Genomic DNA, 23,924 nt, shown 5'->3' on the forward strand with positions numbered 1-23,924 from the left:
AAATCCAAAATTTTAAAAAAGTGAGATATTAATTGAAACTTATTCAGAATACATTTTTTTCAAAAATTTTAATATTGTCATTCGGAATAATAGGGCTTAATTTGTAAGACTCGACTTTTAAATTATTAGCTTTGTTGCAAACATGGCAACCTCGACTTGAGTATTGCAAAGTTGGTAATATATACAATTAAATTTATTATTTTACTACTGTTTCTTCACATAATTATGCTTATGTCATCACTGCTTACGTTTAAAATATTTACTGATTATAATAAAATAATTCAGTTTTTAAAAAAAGTTGAATTTAAGTATTGCATCAGTTTTTGGTGATTTGCTCAAAATAAAGCAAGATGAATTTTGCCGGGTTTTTAAGTAATACCCTCATATACACACTTTCGTACATAAATATCAATATAAGTTTATACAGTCTCAGTATATACCGATAAAGATAACCTTTCATAATCGCGACCCTGAACTGACTGGGCTGTTGACGATTCGTAAATTTGAAGGCAATTGGTTACAGGCAGAGAGGCCAGCAACGGCAAGAGCACAATCTCCAAATCTAGTGTTTGGGGAGCGCCGGATTTCGACCAGTTTTCCCCTTCCTAAATCAAGTGCTGACCTAAGAATTTATTTTCTTTGACATATATTTTCCCTAATACAAATGTCCGATAATTATCCTGGAGCCATTTCATGAACAGTTTTAAATACCGTCCAGAAAAAAATGTATTTTATTTTCTCTGGGCTTTTTAACCAGTGCAAATCTCGAAGATTTTGTGACATGTCAGAATATTATTTTACTCCTTTAATAAGCCTTGCCGCTGCATTGAATACAGATTAAAGTTAATTTGTTGGGTATTTTGGGAGATTTGTGTATATTCCATTACACTACATTTGCGCACTATTTTATATTTTTTTCGTTAAAATTAAATTCTATCAAATAGTAGCGTATAACAAGAGAGATAAATAATATTTTATTGAACGGATTATAGAAGTCTTAACATCTACAGGGCTTATCACCCAGGGGGTTGAATCCAGTTCTCGTCTACAATAATTGAATGGTGTTATGCAGAAAGCAGCCCAGTTATGAAAAAAAATGATATTTATGTAACCGGGTGCAGTAAGGTCAATTCTATGTTAAGCTAAAAACAGCCAGACCGCTTTCATACTAAAAACTGTATTTATCATTTTCTGAAATGGTGTCGATCACAAAAACATCATTTCTCAATTAGCAGAAAACAGCAATTTAAAAATCTTATGGTACTTCAAAAGTCATTAAAACAGGTCAAATACGTAATGAGATTCTTGTTTGTAATATTTAAAAAAATAATGTATTCATTGTTTATCATCTGTTAAGGTCAAAAACATTCCATCTGTTGTGTAGATTTGATTATTCACACCTATCACAAAAATGTTAAAAATCTCACTTTTCTATGGCTGGCTGTTTTCTGCATAACTACGTTCAATTTGGAGAAGTCAAAATATTGTTGCTTTTTTAAATTAGTTTAAAAAAATTGTACGGTAATGAATCCCATTTTGCCAATTCAACAAAAAAGAAAAAATATGTTATCGTTTTACACAACGTTGCAAGATGCAACTGCATTTAAAAAATAATTTATTTTTTATTCGTTTTCCATATTTAATAATACTTGTTAAGTTTATTTATAATAATGTTTCAGACATCAGAGTTCTAACTCCATAATAAGACTATTTGTGGAACATTGCTGGGAATCGCGGTTTTTTTATTTATTTTATTCAGAAAACATACTGTCATAAATAATAAGTATTAAAAACCAAGATTTTCAAACATAAAACGACCAATTGAGTTTTAATTACTTATTTAAAAGATGTAAACATTAAATGTGACAAAAAAATAAACCAATAAAAAACTTATTTGAGAAAATAATAATTTAACAGTTATCATTTGCATTTTCCATGGAGTTTATTATTGGTCACAAATGAAAATACCGAATGCACACTCCAAACCATCCATGCACATATATATGAAAGCAAACATATACACACATCCATACGCAAATCAATATATATAACATACACAAACACATACATTACATGCATAAAATAAACCACTCAAGACGTACATTCAGCAACTGCCCCAAATAACTAACTGCATGTAAAAAAAATCCGTTCAAATGCAAGGTGCAGTTGAAAATATCTAAATTTACACTGATTCCATTATAATTATAAATGACAGATATACTGATCTGGTGGCTTCCGAAAGAATTTCAAGGCTTGTAAAAAGTTTTGTTATCATTTCGGCAAATTGATCATGTGCAATCAATTTAATTTCAATCTGTGTAAAATTCCATTTCTTTATTCCACAATTCAATTAAATACACTTTATGTACTTTTAAATTACCTTCTTTTAGCACAAAGAAGCCAAAGTTACCAAATTACAGAGAGCTTTTTCAGGCAGCTTTTCTTGATTTGCAAGGAGTGACTTTTCGGTGTTTGTGGGCACCGCCAAGGAGACTTATGTATGTCCCCAGGTGCGGTTGTCCAGTATGTGGTGGACAAGCTGCTCTTCTTAATTTTATTAATTTTTGTACTAAATTTTTTTTTTTTAATACCTTCAAATCCTTTTTTGTTTTTTTTTTTAATATTTATTTTTTTAAATCTGTTTTACTACTTTATTAATAATGCTATTTTTTATCTTGTTTTCTAATTATTTATATTTCATAAAGGTGGCTGGTTGGGTACAACCCGCCCAATCGAGCTGGAATAAAAAATATAAAAAATATAATTTATTTTATATTTTACCCCAGATGTCTACTAACTATCGTAACCTGATGCAAATAGAATCGCCTGTAACATTATCGAAACAAACCACCCCTTTCCAACGGAATAGCTCCCTAGAGAAACAGATTTAATCTTACCGAAGGATGTTTCCGGGCACATCCGGTATAAACAGGAAATGAACAACACAGCACTCAAGAATACTTGGAATCAAACAACTGTATAATTTAAAATAATGAAGAAAACTTTTAATTCATTGCTATTTAAAATATGTGCGCGTAGTAAATAAATAATTATTCTTCGAAAGTTTTTAAATTAAGTTCAAAATTTTAAAGGAAAATACAGATCCATGATGAGAAAATATGAACCAGTATAATATTTCGTTTAATTAATAATTAACAACTAGCTGAAACAAGATTTTTAGCAAAATCACAACCGAATTTTGGCATTTGTTCTAGCTTTGGCCAAAACCGACACGTATTTATTTACGCAAGTTAAATATAACCTCAAAGCACCCAAAATTTTTTTTTTTTTTTTTTATCGTGTTACATCTTACGAGTTCATTAAAATAAGTGGGAAATAAAATACACATTTTAATAAATGGCATAAATTTAATGAGAAAAATTGATTTTTTAATTTGCTTTTTGGTTCGTTGTTATTTATTTATTTTAAAGAAATAAACAGTCGACAATGATTTAATAACATTTATAAAAAAACGGTTTAAAGATAGACCAGCGAAGTTTCTTAATAAAAACATACATATTATTAAATTGTGTTACAACAAAAGGATGTGTTTATGTTTATTTGTAAGAAAATAAGTGTAGATGTGTGTTTATGTGTATGAGTGTGGGAGTAAGTGTTCAAGTGTATGCATCATCAAATAGTAAGTGGAATTGTATTGCAGCCAGAAATAATTAGTCTAAATTTATCTTAAAATAAATTAAGGGGCATAAAAAATATATCAATAGATGAAAAAAAAAACGTTATAGTTAGAGCAAGAACGAGGAAAGAGTGTTGTGCATAGTTAGTGCTACAGACTGGCAGATGGAATAAATACTTATTTCTTGTCACGCGAAAGGGGACATTAAGATTTATTTTGGAGAGTAAGTTAAAAGAGTCTACTTTATTATTTAATAATTTATTAATAAATAATAAAGAATTGTTACATATTAACTTATATGTAACAATTCTTCAATGTACGCTATTGGAACTTAAATGTTTAAAGAAAATAGAAAAACGCAAGTATGAGAGATCTAAGGACTCACGAGAACTTAGTCACGAGTGATAAGACGCACCCGAGTACAGCCGAATGTAATCCTACACACCGGTTTCGGCTGAGCCGGAGTTTTGGCCGAAATCGAAACTGCAGAGCGAATGTCTTTTGATTGGCCAAAACTGGCAAAAATTGAAACAGAAACTTCGATCAGTCACTATTTATAATTACATTTTTAATACATTGAAAAGTTTTTTTTTAAATTATGAAAACAAATATTTATTTCAATTACCAAACAAAAAAATAGTTTGAAATGGTACGGATTTTTTTCAAAAAATGTATTTGAAATATTTAAGATTTTTTTAGCACTAACTTTGTAGTTCATTGTTATATTTTAAGGGTATAAATAAAATAACCTTGTTTTATAAATTACTTTTTTTATTGTCACAACCAAGTGTTTCATAAAACAAAGTAATTTTATTTACTCCTCTAAAGTATTTGAATTATTTTATAAAATACACATTTTTGTGAATGAAGACACCCATATACATGTTCCAAAATGTCTAGTGTATTATAAGATACATATTGGTTTAATTTGAAAATGTTTTTTATTTTAACGAAAAATCAGGAAAGGAAAGAAAAATATTTTCGATGCATATAGCCATATACTTTAACCATATCTTTAGCCACATCTCCATCTCTCTCTCAAAAATTATAAAATGTATACTGGTATATCAAATTTTAATTCAACAATGTTTTGAGTGTGTCCAAATGTTTGCTGACTGGCAGGACATCTTTCCCAGGGAATTAATTGAATTAAAATTGTTGCAACAGAAGGAAAACATTTTTAAGAAGGGAATATAGAAATCTAGGTATTCACAAGGCTTATGACCTCTCGTTAGCTAGTTTAAATGGCCACCTTACATACTGTGAAACATTTTCCATTCTGCGTAAGTTTAAACATTTACATTTCCACACTCTTCCATATGTTGACTTTTGTGAAGTTAAATAGTGGAGACCTTTATCATGTGGGTAAGATTCATCCGGCCGAACTATTTTTTTTTTACTTGGCAGAGCCTGAAAACCGTTTTTCAATTTTTATATTAAAATGCCTTAACTTCCATATTCCCTTCTCATTTTTTTTTCTCTCTATTGCAACAAATTAAGATCTAAATAACTTTCTTCAAATCCAGCAAGTCTAAAAACATTTGAACATACCTAAAACGTTGTTGAAAGCAATATTTGACGAAAGGGTTGACCGTCGCTTAGCTTTTTTAATGTTAATACAAAATAGAAATTGTTTTATTTTTGAATTGATTTTGTTTTCTGAAAGAAGATTAGTTAAGTAAAGGTTGAATTAAATTTAATAATATTTATATTTTTTTTTTACACAACTTAATAAACCTTATCCTCACCTTACCCGGCGGCTAAAGATTCAGCAATATTTAAAGGGCAAACCAACTCGTTGAACTTTGAGCTTTCTCAATTTATTCAGAAAACGGTCTAGCCATTCAATTGAATATCAGCACTTAGTGAACAGCCCTAGCCATCCAAGTGAGTGGCTAATTTAACGATTTGGCGGTGACATGAATATGATCATTTTCTTAAACTTTGATGAAACATCGCATTGAGGAATCAACATCGACATTTCGACATCAACATTTTATTTAAAATTGAAATTAAGGCATTATTTATCTTATATTTTTTATTAATCTAAATAAACTGAATAATAATTAAGAATCAATTCCGTTTTTCTTTAAAATTTTGATGCAGATAGAACCGATATTTAAATCTCAATATAATAATAGTTTAATGTAAAAAAACAAATTTTGTTTAATAGACCCGGGTTTTTCTAATGCGACAAAATGTTTAAAGTGTCCGGCTATTTATTTTGTAATTGCAAAACGATTTTATTGTACCAACCATATTATCGTCAAGATAGTAGAACAACGTCGCATATGAGTTTCTTGAGCTTAACATGAGAGCGATTAAATTTTTTTTGACACTTTATTTAATTTGTTTCCAAAATAGTATATAAAACTATTTCAAAATCTAATAACAAAAAACAATCTCGCATTTTTTGAACATCCGTCATTTTTCTACGATCACGGAAATATGATATTTTTCTCCTTAATTTCAGTGACCTTGTCTTGTTATTTTTTTCTTTTATAAAAAACATTCACAATACTTTACCTAATAAGTGATATTTTCTTTTGATTTCAGTAAAAAAGGCGCACTTTGTTGGACCACAATGTAAGTATAAATATAGTCTTCTTTTAATCGTTTTTTTGCATGTACGTTAATCTATTTTTATATATTGAGTGTTGTTAATATAAGGTGCTTCTCTTTTTATTCCAAATGAAAAAACAAGAGAACACAAAAAAAACACAATAAATTCCTGTATAATGTATTCCCTTTTATTATTTTATAACAAACTAGCTTGACCGGGCCACGCTTTGCTGTGGTAAAAGAAAATAAATTATCGAAATTATTCATATCATTTTTCAGATATAATTTGATTTTTAAATCTTTTAAAATTTTTAACTTTATGAAAAGTTAAGTTTTCTAACTTTCGTTAAAATAAGTAAATCAGCAGCACTGAGTAGAACTGTCATTCAGGACTTGTTAAGTATGAAAAATTATGAGACAATTTAAAGCGAATAGAATGTTCCGTTTCCGTCAAGACTTCCAATTAAAAAGTGTGTAAAAACATTTTTTTACTAAAATGTAATCTTCTGTAAAAAAAATTAGTCAAACCATCGATTATTTTCCGATCCGATTTGCGGCTACAAACATACAGAACCTATTTAATCTTCTTCGTACAGTGCGTAAATATCGCGAGCAACATTGGGAGCCTTATTCCCTCGACTAAGTGCGAACTGGAGTTGTAGAAAATGCTCTCTTTCGTCTACATTACATCCTATTTTGAAGGCTTGTGATTAAATAAAATAACATATTCATGGTAAAAGTTAACACATTTATTGATGTTTTCATAAAATATTATCACGTAGAATATAAAAATTTTCTTTCCAACGACGTATAATCTTTTTATTTTGTTTTACTTTTCTTGCTCATTTTTGTTTTTGGGAAAAACGCACACAACGTATGTTAACACCTAATAACATTCAAAGGGAAAATAAAACAGTATGATATTTCAAACTTAAAATGCTACTCATTTGTTTTATCAGTTGTTGATAATGGAATATTATAAATAAAATACCGACGGAACCTATTGTTGATAACACAAGAAAAAAAAAATTGTGTCAGAAAAAACAAATATTATTTTTATTATTCACTAAAGGCAGACAACCTATGCTGATACGCCTATTTCTCGTGTACTGCTTTTTGTTTGCGGTCTTTTTCCTACAAAAAAATATCTAAATGGTTTTTGAACTGGTTAACCGAAATGGAAAGGACATCTAGACTTATCAATTTATTCCAGTCTAAAACTACTCTGCTAGAAAGGAAGTTTTTTTAGGATTGAGGTGGGATTTGGGACGATAAAGCTTTTAGTTATGACTCCATAAATTTGTGTTAGGATTGTGGTGATTAATATGGTTCTGATAGTATTTTTTCTCTTAAATCTAAATATAATACTGAGATTTCCTCATCACACAAGGTTTTTAAGATAAAAGCAATTATAATTTCAAACATTTTAATACTTTTTCCATTCTTAACTGCACGATATTCAAACAATGCGATTTATCTTGGAACTGTCAGTAACAATTTTGGACACTTGCAAAGCTGCAGTTTTCAATGGATTCATCAATTAGTTCTTCAATCTTTTTATCATGCATAAGTGATCATATTTGTGGACCCATTAATATTTCCTCTTTAATTTTTGCATCACTTATTTGAGGAAACTTTGGTTTGATGGACATGAAACCAAGACAATGGCTTTCATGGCTTTGACAAAATCATGTAAATGATGGAAAAACTTTGAAAAAATATTTGACAACAGGATAAAAACTACATCAAGTGCACTTATTGGTTCTTGTGAGACAAAAAACATGTTAACCACTGTAAGTAATAATCAGTGATTTAAAAAAATACCGTTCTGGAAGGCCGTCGATGATAATCTTTCGACTTTATTTGGCTGAACTAAGGGACGTTAAATGGACGTGAGAGGAGGTGAAAATAATAGGGGGCAATAGGGTCTCTTGGAGGCAACTGGTGATGTCCACGTGCTCTACTTAGGAGCGGGTGTGAAAAAAATAAGAAAACAAAATACCTTGTCACATTTTAGTGAAAAAATGTCATGATTTTCCAAAAACTTATTTCTATGTAGGCAATGTTATTTTAACGTAAAGCCTTATGAAATGGGTCAGAAAAAAAGATTTAGTTCAATTTATTGAATATTCATTATTTTACCAAATCTTGAGTAATTTTATTTTGTTGTTATTATCTGTTTTATATGGGGCAGTTTCTTGGGTAGAAAATTTTACCCAAAAAGTTCCACAAAAACTCTAAAATCACATATGACCATTTAAAAGTAAGCACTCCCTTTAAAATTATCCGGGTAATGGTCGCGTGGCTAGTGTCCTGGACCCACGGATCAGAGGTCCGGGCTTCGAACTCTGCTTTACCACAAGTTGATTCCTACTTTCTAAAAGTGAGTTATCTAAAAAGCCTACAAAAATTTAGGTCTATCATAAAGATGTGAATATTTATTTTAAAAATCAAAATATTAAGTAATATTTTTAATGTATAATTGCTTAGAAAATTTTTAAGGAAGGGAGCACTAATAACTATCATAAAACATATTAATTCAATTAATCATGATTATCTGAGATTCTCTCTGTGTCTGGGTGAATTAAAAATATAGAAATAAAATCCCGGACGAGTGCTTTCGACTCAACAGAGCTGTTCTAAGATAAAAATCTTGAATAAAGAAATCGAGTGAAGATAAGTCCGTCTTGAAGTTCAGTGGCCTAAGCATTTACCTAAGATGCTTGAGGTCCCAGGTTAAACTCCTGGGCTCGTATTCCAAACGCATTAACAGCACCCTATAACGCGTAGTCAATTTGTAAAATCGCGCTTTATCTAGCTATAATTGCGTTTGGAATACCAGTCCTGGAGAGGTAAACATAAAATATTGATCAAAAAGTTGGTTTTTAACTGTAATATATTCAAGTTTCTAGACTAACGTCTGGCTGATCATTTTTTCTTTCATATAATATACGATAATTATACGCTGTAATTAATACAAATAATAAAGTTCCCTATGCACCATCTAGTTCAGACGGGAGTATGATGATGATAATCTAATTCCGGTAGCCTGTAAGATTTTGTGCAGGTGGACGCATGGGAGCTCCTACCCAGTTGTAAATTGACAAAAATAACAATGAATGTACCTCGAGTGTGCTTATTACAATTTTGTTATATAAACTAAATAACAGAATGAGTAACTGCCCAAACATTTAAATAGGGTAATTGAGCATTAAACTACCCATTTTAACTGACTGAGTATTTACTAATTGCACTGACTGACTAAGTAACTAAGGGTTCTACTACTTAAATATAGAAATCGTCCAGTATTTATTTTACTTCTTGGTGTGGTCTTAGGATCATGTTGTATTTCCCTGGCTGTCGTTGATTTGTTATCTGCGCGTTTTTATCAATTGATTATTAATATTTTGAAGTGTTGATAATCCATTTTTTAAACACAGGAAATGTATGATTTAATTTCTGAATTGTATTTAAGATTGTAGTAGTTCAGATGAGAGTAGGCGTTCATTTTTAAGTGAGTCCTACCAACCTAATAAAGAATTTAATATTTTTCAGCGGCACAATTCAACACTTACGTCACTTTGAAACTTCAGAACGTGAAATCGACAACAGTTGTTGTTAAAGGACCTGATCCTTGCTGGGAACAAGACTTTCTTTTGTAAGTATTGTGACAACTATCTATTTAAACGAAATACAAAAGGATCAAAAAGCGTTATTTTAAATCTATACCTTATTGTTAAGAACAAAATTAACGGCCATACTTCACATTTATTGTTCAAATCTACAGGGAACGATTTAATTATGGTAGATTGACATTAATTACAGAAATGAAAAACATTTTAATGAACAAAAAAATAAGTCTGGGCAATTACAGAAATAATGACCTGTCATTGCCTGGTTTTAGTGGCCACATAACATACTGTGTAACATTCAACAGCTTGCTTGTTGTTGTTATAATAATGCTTGTATTTAAAATATCTTACTTTGTTAATACCCACAATATCCTTGTAACTTGCGTACCAATGCTGTTTTTGCTGTAAAAAAATTTAGAACCAACCTCGAATTTTTCTCGCCCCTGCCAAGTATCTTCAGAACAGTTTACAAAATCTCTCTGAACAGTACTGTCGTTGTGTTCCTACAGCAAAGGCAAACATTCAAAAACCAAGTGGTGTAATCACTATTGAGTTAACGATAAAACACTTGCCCTCTCCGACCAAACCTACCGTATTTTTTAAATAGATTCTCTAACAATTTCTGTAATTTTAAGACTGTAAAGATTGTTTGTGTTTAGTTAAATCATGACATTTCGTCTGATTTTTAAGTCTGTTGATAGGTTTAAAAAAACAATTCATTGATCCTGGAACTTTAGGCATGGTATTTATACGCGTTAACCACTACGTACGAGGCGGACTAATCTGCACACAACTTTTATTTTCAGGACTTTAACCTGAGAGTAACGATCTAGTCCATAATACTCGTCCAGAGTTTTGCTTAAAAATTTTTTTTTTTTTTTTTTTTTAATAAAAAAAGAAATATTTGCGTTCTTATGATTTACCCGAATATTTAATTTTGAGGGCCATTTTCAACGAGTTGTAAATAACTCACTATTAGAAAATGGAATCGAGTTGGGGTAGAGTGGGATTCGAACCACGGACCTTTGGTCCATGAGTCCGAGACACTAGCCACAGGACCACAACCCGAAAATTCACACACAAAACTGTTTTTTATTTTATCCGGATTTAGAAAAATACGTACATCTTCTTCATCGTTTTGATCAATGCTATTTATCATGGTTTCCAGGAATTTTATGAATATTTTTACCGAATACACATTTTTAAAAAATATTTCTAAAATCTTAATAAAAAATCAATAAGTCAAAATAGAAAAGTGTTTTGAAAGCAATTTTTTTTATAAAATTATGATAAACATTAGTGACCAAGTACATTAAATTACATGTAACATTACATTGAATATTTTATTCGAACAAAATATTCTCAATCAGTAAAAGAGGGGATATAATATATTATGACAATAATAAATATCGATAAAACAACACCATATTTCACGTAACCTTACCTTATACCCTCCAATATATTTTTGCTCATTTTACGCCGATTTTTTTAAGCCGATGTCTATAGGAACGGAACCCTAGCGTGAAACGACGTGTACCTGTATTGTGTAAATGCATCACGACTTCTCTATTTGCAGCATTCATTCAGCATACAAATATTTGTTTTAGTGAGTAACTTAAAAATTCAGATTTCGAAGTACCAGCTTGTAGTAATTACCCCGCGGAAAAAAATGCGGAAACAGTTTACAAGTACATTTTGCATGACAAACTAACTTTTTACGGCGTGGAAAAAACATTTTCAGAATAGTCTACAAAAAAAACATATTTTGCTTAACATGGATCTCAAAATACGACATTTTCCTAAATGATTTTGTATTTGACTTCCCGTTTGTTTTATCATCTAATTTATTTAAGAGGATTTTCATCCCATTCCAAACAAATTGTTTAAATTAAAGGAATGTAAGATATTCTTGGGTAAATGCATTTCAAGTTAAAATTGCTGAATTGCATTTCAGAATTTGCATAGAAAACGCTCTCTGAAAACGCCATTTCTTCTTGTCCTTTATATATGCAACTCTAGTACCAGTCTGTGATGCTCACATAATAAACCAATTTAAATAATATTCGTGATAAAACAGTCGATGGGAATAAGGTTTAAAAAAAATGTGTACATATATTTTTTTTACTTTTAAAATAAAGTGTGTTTGTACATTTCTTTTATGTTGTTTATTATCTTATCGCCATGTAGATGCCATTTAACCGAATTCGGAATGGAGTGCCATACAGCCATAATAAAAAAGTTCATTAAAACCGCATACTAGTGCATAAGCCCTCTTACATGATATTTATTAAATTTATAATTATAACATGAAATGACAAAATGATCAATTTAGATATTTAATAATAAATTATTGTCGTTATTGCTTATAATGAATTACAAGAATGTTATCAATATTTAAAGGATTAACATTGCGGACAAACGTTCAACCAAATGTTTTAAAATATATGTATAAAACCACTAACCTATTATTCATTGTCTACTGGTTTAAACGTACCCGTCCCTTTGCCAAGACACCAATTAAACCAACATGCAAAACCCACTATACACCTATCCTAACGAAGAAACGCGTGCGTCTCGAAACCGTAAGACTTAGAAACGTCGGTTAGTGGTCATATACGAATATTTAATAACATTTAGTATCATAATGTTATAGATACTGTTTTTTTGAAAAACATTGATTATTCATTGGTTCTTTTAAGTTTATTTTTTGTTTGTTTTGTTAAAATATTTATATTATGTATTTTTTATCTTCTTTATATATATATATATATATATATATAATTCCTATGTACGTGTGAAGTCACCGGCCTCTTCATAAACGGCTTAACCTAACCGATTTACGGGCGGTTTTCAGAGAAATACAGATCTTTGCGCTGTGCATGTTCGTAGATATTAAAATTTTCAATCCCATATGTAAAAAAGAAGTAAGGAGCATAAATGTTTTATTCATCGATCTAACAGGGTTGCATTCGAAGAGAATGCATTTACAAAAGAATAATGTTGTTTTTTTGTGCATAAAAAAGTTTGTATTTGAATGTTTACAAACAGCATTTTTTTGTGGATCTCAATCAGATTCTTTCCTTAAATTTCTAATTTCTACTAATTTATTTATTTTTATTCGATTTTTGGAAATAGTTAAATCGTATTAAGTTCAATACATTTAAAAAAATCGTTTTCCAACATAAGTAAACTCCTCTGTTGGTGAGAAGACCGGAGTTTGACGTTTGCAAAAAGAATTCCATATTTGAAAAAATATTTATTTTATGTTTTGGAATTCGACCATAAACAAGTACCTCGGTACCTACTTAAATTCACTTTGGAATTTAATCACAAACAAGTACCTAGGTACCTACTTATCAATGAAAACTCTTTTTCCAAGGTAATAAATAGCACGCAAGCCAACGTTCAGGCAGGACAACGTCTGTCGGGTCCGCTAGTTGTATATATAATTACATGTTACTAACTAACTAACTAACCATCACGCCATTTCCCCGGAGGGGTAGGCAGAGAGGATAGAACGCCACACCACTCTGTCCTGGCACACTTCCTTTGCTTCCTTCACATTCATACATCTTCTCATGCACGCTCGTCGATTATTCCGACTTTTCACATGACCACTTTCAAGAATTTGTTGTACTTGATCATGCCATGTCTTTCTCGGCCTTCCTCGACTTCTACAACCAGACACATTCGCATCATAAATCTTTTTAGCCGTTCTTTCATCATTCATTCGCTCCACATGACCGAACCATCGCAAAAGACCTTTCTTAATTTTGTCGATAATGCTTAACTCAGCCTTGCATTCTGCTCTAATTTCGACATTAGGGCACCTATCATACATTGTTTTTCCGCACATTCGCCTGAGGGATCGCATTTCAACAGCATTCAGTCTACTTTCGTCCCTTTTTTTCCAACTCCATGCTTCGCTTCCATACATTAGGGTTGGTACCAGAACTCCATTATGAACTGCTAATTTAGCCTCTTGCGATAGACACTTATTTGCTACGACAGACTTTAAGGCACCATTAACTCTGTTACCGGCACTAACCCTCCTTTCAATATCCTTGTCCATATTTCCATCTCTAGTAAACATACTACCCAGATATACAAATTCTTCGACCATTACATGTTGTAGCGTTAAATTGATTTAATCATGTCCACCCACGCGCTGGATGTGGCTTTTTAGGAAATATTTTATTCTGTTTATATGTCATATTTGTATGCTATGTAACGTAGAAAAAAAAGATAAATTGATATTTAAAAATGTTAAATATAGTATAATTATGATGTTCACATTGTCTTAGATTGATTTTTAGTCAAAACTTACAAGTGTCAAATTGTTCAAAGTCGTTTTCCTTAGTTTGACGCATTTAGAGTCGTGGAACTCTAGACGGAGGAGTGCGATATATAATAATATGTTACAGAAATAATTCAGAAACAAACATGGTTTTACAGTGGGGTGTCTACATCAGTTATGATTTTCACAGTACAGTGAGCCCCGACCTACAATTCATCCGCGTCTTATTCCATTATTGAATTCTAACAAAACGTTGCAAGCTCAAAATTTTTTTTTTTTATAACGGTATTGTTTACGAGTTTTAAAATTGATTCGTATTTTATTTGGAAAACCTAAAATTCCATGGTACACGTTTATAGTTAACATTTAAAGTAAATTCATGAACGCAAAACCAAAACGAGTTTTATTTGTTTATTTATTTAATTTATTTACATAAACGGCAAATCTGCTTTTTACAAAAAAAATATAATAAAAACATATTTGGCTTAATATATTTATATATATAATTTAAAGACATTAATTTTATTTTACCCGGGATTTATAAAAAAACATAAACCTAAATATTATACAAGACTTATAAAAAACATTAACCTAAAAATAATACAACATATTCAGTACAGAGTTTAAACAATTCAAGATTAAATGTTAAGAACAAATTAAATAATACAGTATTTTAAAATAATATAAAACTGGTTAGTAGACAGAACCTTCCTATATTGTTTTTTTTTTTTTTTATCTCTCATTGAATACATTTTTGTTATTTTCTTATTTACATATTTTAGATCTTAATTTTAATAGGTACTTTTAATTGTCTTATTATTTTTTCTGTAGATATGAATTGAAAATTTCGATTTACTTTGTTTTATTTTTTATCTTGTTTTGATTACATTTAAAAGCACACACTATTTTTTTTGTATTCAATTTTTTTCCTCAATTTAAAATATATTCAAGTAAATTGCTATTCTTTTATTTTAATTGTGTTATTTTACTATATTTTTTAACTTTAAAAAAAATGTATATATTTCTTTAAACTATTTTTTAGGCTTTTTAGACTGGTACCTGAAGCGTTAAACTGATCATCTTGCCTTGTGTACCTATTCATTGCCCTAAGCACTATTAGGTTTGGAAAGGGAATGATGATGATGATGGAAAAGTAATAAGGATCTCCAGAAATCAATAAATTTTACATGTAACTAACGTAATAACTTAAAACAGATCACGGTTGAAGAATACTAGACTTTTTTTAGCACAAACTACATTTTGAGCACTATTTTGGTGCTGTTATCAATAATATCATGTGAAAGCCTTCTGGGCGTATGTAGATAAATAAGTTTATTACTTTCAGCATTTTTTGTTCGTTTTATAAAATACAATGTTTGCCACGAAGACCCTTTTATTCGGGCGTCCAGAACAAGATCATTCCCCACTCGTTATAATTCAGTTCGAGTCTCATAAAACGGACTACTTTATAGTTACTATACACGTTTTTTCCATAATCCTCTCCACAGGAAAATCCACAGTAAAACCAGGATCACCAGTTCAGACAAGCACCGGGTAGCGCGTAAAAATCCACGGATCAATATTTTTAAAATCTCAACAAGGAAAAAAAAGGTTTTCAACTCTTTCAGACGAATATTAATTTATTTATTTTTTTATGTTTTTCTGGAGTCGTATCTATGTTATAATTTATTAATATATTACTACATAGACAGATAATACTTTAGAGAAGGTAATGTAATATTTTAAGCATTTACAAGACTTATAATTCGTCATTGGCTGATTTAAATAGCATCTTTACACACTGTGTAACATTCACCATTTCGCCTATGTTTGACCATCCATAATAATTCAATGTTTCCATCTGTTGATTTTTTAAGTTAAAAGGACTGAAACATTTGTTGATGTAAGTGAGATTCATCAACATCATATTTCATGACCATCCATAGTTATTAAATTTTTCCATCTGTTGATTTTTTAAGTTAGAAGAACTGAAACATTTGTTGATGTAAGTGAGATTCATCAACATGTTTAAATTAGTTGTGAGCCTAAAAATATTTTCAATTTTTTGTACTTCTTGGACCAGTTGGTTTAATCAAGAATACTTTTAATTAGGGTATGGTAATAGAAGTTTTCTCTACCTACTAAATTTATAAACTAAATGTTATTAAATATTTGTATCTAACCACTTACCGACGTTTCTATGTCTACCGGTTTCGAGACGTATCCGTCTTTTCGTCTAAAAACCAAAAAAGTCTTATTTGGTGGTCATATACAAATATTTAATTACATTTTGTAAAATGTTCGACAAAGTTAATGCTTAAAATATGAATAATAATTTATTAACGTAACATTTGTGTTTAAAACTTGCCAGACATGTCGTTTAGAAGGCCGACAGAAACTCACTCCACAAAAATAATTCTAAATTTATCTCACTTACAATTTCAATGGGTACAGAGATTAGAGAGAGTAAATATATAAAATACGTCTTAATTTTAATGAACAGTCGGGATAAAAAGATTTTAAAAAATAGTTGTATTTCATTATTTATTCCTTTCAATGAAAGAACAAATTAATTTATATATTTTTTCGCAAAAACAAAAATCAATCAAATCAAACAATCATGAAAATGAACTTGTATTTCCTTATACAAAAATATATTCAATTAGAAAAACATACTGGTTTTAATGTTGTATGTGAATTATTTGATGAATAAGAAAATAATAAAATAAACAAAAATGCGAATAAAACAAAAAAAAATATCTGCAATTACAGCATTAATAATTTGAAGCAAAACCATGAATTACGTAATTATTATTACAAAAATATGGAAATTTTTATTTTATTTATCTATTAGTTTTTCAAAGTACAGTACGTCATTGATTTTCTGCAACATAATATAAAATACAAGTTACAAAAAATACATCTGAAAACATAAAGAAAACCCTTAAAATTAACTTCTTTTTTGCACCACAAAAATACGAAAATCCCAAATGCATTGGTAAGTAGAGAACAAAATTCATTTAGATGTAAATTCATATCATTGCAATATCCTTGTGGTTAGAACTCGATTTTTTTTGTGCGTGAGGCAAGTATGTTAGTCTTTACATCACAGAAGACTTGAACATGTTACTTGCTGTGTAATATTTGCTATTCTTTCTTAAATTTGAACAATTTTAATGAATGGTGAAAGTTGCTTGGTCTGTAACGTTATTACTTAGAAACCTAGTTATAAATCATAAGACCTTTATGGAAAATAATTATTCGGGTCAGTTTAGAAGACATCAATATCTTTGTAAAATTTTTCGGCGGTAAAATACAGTAATATTTACAAGGATTACAACATCTTCCTATTATTATTTTCATCAATTAAAATTTCCAACTTTTTCACTCAGGTCTCGTGATTTTAATCCTGACATTAACCTTAAATTGTATTTTACATGTTTACAACCACATCCCAAAATGACATAAATTTTGAATTGATTGAGTAGGGTTTCCGTCTCGCTTGGGAAAATCTGGGAAAGTTAATTTGTGAAATTTTTACTAGCAATCTGCTGATTGAAACAAAAGAAATTTTCGAACACCATGAAAATAACTGCGCTCAATAATTTTTACTAAAAATTAAGGTTTCATATCATATATATTATGTTATGTATTTTTTTTAAAATATCTGCGTTATTATAAATAATCGTAGAGTGTAAATATTTGGGGGTTTTTGAATCGGTTGTAAACAATTATTAGAATATTGGAATCAAGTTGTGGTTAACCAGATTTCGTTTCTTAAACCTCCAATTCGTTAGTATGTGCCACTACCACTGGATGACAACATGGGTAATAATAAAATTAAAATATTTTGAGCATGTTTAAATATTTGCAGATTCAATTTTTTTACAGATGCACGTTTACAAGTATAGGGAACCTCGGATCTCTGATCTGTGACTCCACAGCACAAGCCACGGAACCACAACCTGATTTGTTTAACTAATGCAGTGTTTTATGCACCACAAGTGTAAAGAAAATGATGATTGTTTTAAATGTACTTGAGATTCTTTAAAATAAAAAAACAAAATTTATGTAATTTACGCCACTGGTATGAGATCGTTTGTTTTGAATTAGAAATTTTAATGCTATAAGTGTTTCCACATGTTAGACATAAATTGGCCACATTTGGTCCCCTGTACGCTAAGTAACTCAATGGAAATTTATCGTTTTAAAGAACAAACAAAAAAGTCCTCACTGATCCCTAATGTCATCCATAACAGCACTACATTTGCGCTGTTCTTTATGAAAACTTGTCCCGAAATTTGGATAAAGTAAGCTTTTGAAACGAGGCATTGAATATTGAATTTTTATATCTAGGAAAGAGCTGAGCAACATTTGAGTAAATCAGCTTACTGTTGTACCATATCAAAGAATCGTGAAGTAATAATGTCTGTCAAGCATCTTGGTTAGCCATAAATGTTTTTCAAAAGTAATCTAATATAATTTTGTTAAAATAAATGGCACATTTCAGATTATTTCACAAATTGAATTGTGCCCACGCAGCGTCGTAGTTAGAGGTTAGGCGGGCAGCTGCCTGGCCCGCAATTTTCAATAGAGCGCACTTTGCAAATCCAGAGCCTTCTTTTATCTTTCTCTTTCTCTTTCTCTTCCTAGAAAATAAGTCTTGGGTGGCAAAGCAAGTATGTGATGCTAGTGGTTTTTTAAAACATAATTTCCGTTTTAGAAGTCTTTAATATTTTTAAATTCAAACGCATCTTTTTGAGTTGATCTCTTTTAACATTTTTACTCTGCTTTAAATAAACGGTTTATTCAAAATAAAATTAAATACTGTATCTTACAGTTCGCTGTAAAAAAGATTCAACTATTTTTCGATTAAAAATGGTGCAATGCTTTATTAGTATAACTTTAATATGTGTGATTTTTATTTCGAAACTTCTCTGGTCTGTCTTAAATTTTTATCTTTATTATGTCATTTATTATATAAATAAAACACGAGTGATACTTTAATCCACAAATTTGGAATATCCAGTGACCGGTTTCATCGCTTGTATATTGGAAAAACTAGTGATAAAATTGGACAAATAATAAATAAAAATAAATGCACTGCAGCCTTATACAATAATAATTCCATAGCTAATTTGTTGGTAAATACTAAAGACAAAAAAGATAAGTTTTCCAACTCAGGAACTTACCGTCTTAATTGTAACGACTGTTAAAATACATGCTACGTAGGTAAACAATATTTGATTAAATCACAAAAATAAAACGATTTGATCCCAGGCGCGATAGAAATAATCGTCTTTTGTCGCGTTTTTATCTCACTTCCTTTAGAATATAAGTTTTTTATTCAATGTGGGTTTTTTTTACCATCGTGGGTGTAGATCCTTCCCTTGTATCATAAATCATACGACTTATTTCCCGGGTATTATAGAACAACCCTTACTTGATATTGCTATAAAGAGACGTACAGAACACATATACACAATGAATAATGCTAACCGAGCAATACAGAAATGTGACGAAAAATACTAAAGAATAATAGTTAAGTAGTTACCGCATTTGCCCACCAAGCCTGAGATCTCTTGTTCGGAAAAGCAAATTATGATTTTTGCTGCGATCACCTATAGTAAAGTAATTAATTTTGCGTTTTTCGGAGCATCAAGCTTAATTAATGACGAAGTCAACATGAAATATTTTAAAATTTACATATTACAACAGAGATGTAGAACATTAACGAGAAAGGACATGTTTTTCTAGGCATTTATAAAACTTATGGAGTGTCATTGGCTGGTTGAATTGACCGTTTTACACACTGCGTAACATTTGTTATTCTGCCTATATTTGAACTTCCGTATTTCTTAAACATAGTTGATTTATGGCATTGTCCCTTTCTGAATGAGGAGAGGATAGTTTTTTATTTTTATTTATTTATTTAACTTTTTGTACATAATGTTATTTGTACATTGGCGGGCTTATTGCCAAATGGCAATTTCTTCCAACCAACCAATAAAAAGTAATGTTGGACTGTCTGATGGATGTTACCAGACCAGTCTGGAACGTCGACTTATTAAAAAATAGTAGAGACTTCATCTAACTGTTGGATTTTTGTGACGTAAAAGAGCTAAAAGCATTATTAATGCAAGTGGAATTCATCAGATTTAATTATTTCAACTGAACTGAATTTTCATTTCAATATTTTTACGTCTCTGGTTTGGCATCTAAGGCGTTATTGGATAACTTGGAGGTTAAAAATATTTATTTTATTTTTGAATTGAGTAAATGCCATGGAACAAAGCGGTCAGGACGATACTTGATGCTGCCTCAGGGCTGTCATTAGGAGGTGTTTTATTGCCACTCAAATGGTCCATTGTGGTTGACGATCTGTTATGTCATTTTAATGCTGCATATCTTGTTACTCAAGAATATGCTGAAGACTTGGTGGTTTTGATTGTGGGTAAACGCACGAGTACCGCATTGAGCCTCATGCAGATGGCCTTAAAGAAAATTGAATGTTGGTCTAACAACAGAACTTTCATTTGATGACATCAAAAAAATCGTAGAAAGAGGAAATATGACTGCATTTAAGCCTCCTTCGCTTTTTAATAAGTACAAAATCTTTTCTTAGGTAGTCAAGTATCTAGGAATAATCTAAGATCAAAGACTGGCAAAGCTGGAAGCGGAGACAGGCCCTAAGCCCTTCTGTTGGTTGACCGAATGTGGTCCTCATAATGCATAATGCTATGGTAAAAAGTATCTGGTTAGCGCCACGCGAATGAACTGATAAGAAGTTACTCAACAATATTTGCATTCGACCTAAAACTCAGCTAAAATCAAGTGCAGATTATTACTAGAGTGTTTGTAGGGCACTGCAGATTGTTCAAACACCTTGGTAGAATGAACCTTTCTAAAACTTTTTTATGTAAGTTCTGCAGCGCAAATGAAAATATGTTGACACATAATACGTGATTGCGTTGTTTTATATCATAAAATAAGCTGCATCTTCAGGCAACTACAAGTTAAACCTGAGGATATTAAAACACTCGCCCCTTACCTACTGAGTAACCAGGCACTTCAAAGACCTGAGTTAGGAGAGCGTGAACTAATGAGCGGGAACCCGTCGCAATACATATTTACAGGTTTGAATGACGTCAAAAGTTTTGTAACACTGCCTTATTTTAGGGAATAAAAATTAGTAGTACGGTGATCATTTAGGATACCCATACTTCAAATCAATGAAAATATCTATGAAAAGGGGTTTAAAGAGAGTTTATACCATTATGAATAAAGAAAAGGATTCTTCATTTTACTTTGATACACACGCGAATTCTTACAAAGAATATAACGATGTTAAAACGTCATGTATAACGATGTTATTATGTCAGGCACCGTGGTGCAGTTGGTAAGACGGCCAACTGTGAAACTGGCGACGCGGGTTCGATTCCCGCCAGTTGCAATAAAATAATCCAAGAAAGATTTTCTTCTCGATTGGTCTGGGTGTTGTGGTGTATTTTTCACTACCTCCTTCCATATCCCCCCTATCTGCTGACAAGCCTCAAAATAAAGGCTAAGCGGGCTATTCCTTTCAATAAATAAAAATATTGAACATAAAAAAATGAAGCCAGGAATGAATTATTGGAGGAAAAACAATCCAATTTTTTATCAATCAATATTTAATTTAAACTTTTTGAAAATCTAACCCAGAAACTCACACTAACCACTTTATCATTACCCAAGAAGTTTATGTTATTTTAAATATTATAACATGTTCATTTATTAATTTTTTGTTTAAATGGTAAAAACACTATGATAAAATAATGTCCTAATTTAACTATTAAGAAATATTATGTAAACCGAGTCCTTTACATCAGGAAATCAATTTTAAGGGTTAATTTTTTTTTTTCACTTTTTCACATGTTATTCAAATATTTTTTATTCCCTTTATTCTAACGCCCTTTAGTCATATTTTGATTTCTGTTTTTTATTAATCAACGTAGTTTTATGAGGAAGCATAACAGATTCTATCGAAAATCACTAATTTATAATGTTGTCCAGTTGAAATTTTTAATATCTAATAAATTATCGATTGATTTAATTTTGATAGAAAAATAACAAACTCAACAGTACAACATTGTTTTTCACATATTGTTATAAAAGTAATTACATATTTACGTTCCTAAATAATTTTGTTCATTTTTTTTGACACAAGTCCTTGGGACAAAAAATACAGTACAGTATTATTGTAAAACAGTAATGTTATGGTATTACAAGAAAATCGTTAAAAATAACACATTGCTCATAAATATTTTTAAAAACACAAATTAAGACAAACATTCGATTAACGTAAAATAACCGACTTAAATAATTGAACATCGACGGAGGAATTTTCAACTCAAATCCCTTTCTCCGAGGAAAATCCAGCCCTAAATCCCTCTTGTAAATATAAATTTGGTCCTCGAGGACAATGTATTTTTTATTGACTAAACAAGGGTAGTGTTTGATTTTTCGTTGTTAGAAATAAAAAAACAACTTATAATTCCGTAAACTGTAGTTTTAACGGCCAAGGTTCGTAACTTAGCACTGGTTTTCATGGTATATTAAAAAAGGCAAATAGTTCTTGTTTTATTGTTACTTAAGGTTCTTATTAGTTTTTTTTGTGTTTTTGTTTATCGTCCTTGAGAATATTGAAACGCAGATAGAAAAAGGCGGCAAAACAAGCCATAAAATATCTGCAGGAAGTCTGCTCGACTAAAACAAAGTCTCAAAGTTTGAGTCGTAATGTCGAGCTTTAGTCGTAAATCTTACTTTTTTATGTTCCATTAAGTCATTATAGCGAAGTCAACAGAAATCTAGAGAAAGTCTATGCCTCAAGAACTAACAGTTTACACTTGAAATATAAAAACTTTTTTTGTAATTTTACAGATAATACTTCTTATCTATAAATAGTTTACGAATTTTATTTTCGTTGTTAAAAAAATATTTTGCAAAGTCTGTACACAGCTTTATTTGTATATTAATGAATTATAAAGGTTAAATTTAGTAAACGTTAGTATATAACCACTTACCGACTTTTAAGTCTGCCGGATTCAAGATGTAGCCGTCTCTTCGTCAGGACACTAACACCACCAACATCACTGTAGTATACATAAAGTAAACGGAAAAAAAACATTCAAATAATAACAAAAGACTTAAATTTAATAACATGGAGATGTTTCATTTAAAAAAAAACCTTTGAGAAAAAATATAAATATAAATAATCAAATATATTTTTAACATTACCTTTTTTTGATAAAAATAAAATTTATCTCATAATTTTTAACCTCCTAGCCCCTCTCCCCACTCTCATACATTCTGTTACATATCACCAAATATTATTTACTGGATTTCAGTGCATATTTGGACATGGTGGTTTTTGCATTCCTTCTAACTCTGCATTTAATTTGTGTATTTTTTCGTAAATAATATTTAAATACGGTGATGGTAAAGGTGATAGTACTCGTTTACTTAGGTATTTTAATGTTGGTATAGTGAGTGGAAAAATTTGTGCTAGTGGTTGTAGCCAGTTCAATAAATATGGCGGCTATCTTTACTAAATGAAAAAACTTGATAATAGTGGACTGTATACATATTTATTTTAAAGCACAGTGTGCTCCGTGATGACCGAAGACTTTGAGAAAAAACGAAATATAGAGAGATTATGGCCCTTGAGTTATCTTTATATACTAGGTATGCTATTAGTACCCACCAGAGTAACAATATTCTGGTGTGGAACGCACCAAAATCAGTAAGAATTTAAATT

At 30.4% G+C, this 23,924-nt stretch overlaps 1 protein-coding gene across 1 annotated transcript in view; it reads left to right on the forward strand.

Annotated features, from left to right (window-relative positions):
- Window positions 1-23,924, forward strand: part of LOC148281035 (uncharacterized) — a 585,537-nt gene that overhangs the window by 23,581 nt on the left and 538,032 nt on the right. Inside the window, exons 2-3 of the mRNA XM_088227431.1 lie at window positions 6,194-6,223; window positions 9,755-9,857. Of these exons, the coding sequence (XP_088083557.1) occupies window positions 6,194-6,223; window positions 9,755-9,857 (133 nt within the window). The remainder of the gene's footprint in view (window positions 1-6,193; window positions 6,224-9,754; window positions 9,858-23,924) is intronic.

Source organism: Micrasema longulum, unplaced genomic scaffold (genome assembly GCF_059751315.1).
Source record: "Micrasema longulum isolate JH-2025_06_02 unplaced genomic scaffold, ASM5975131v1 h1tg000502l, whole genome shotgun sequence".
In the NCBI taxonomy this organism is placed as follows: domain Eukaryota; kingdom Metazoa; phylum Arthropoda; class Insecta; order Trichoptera; family Brachycentridae; genus Micrasema; species Micrasema longulum.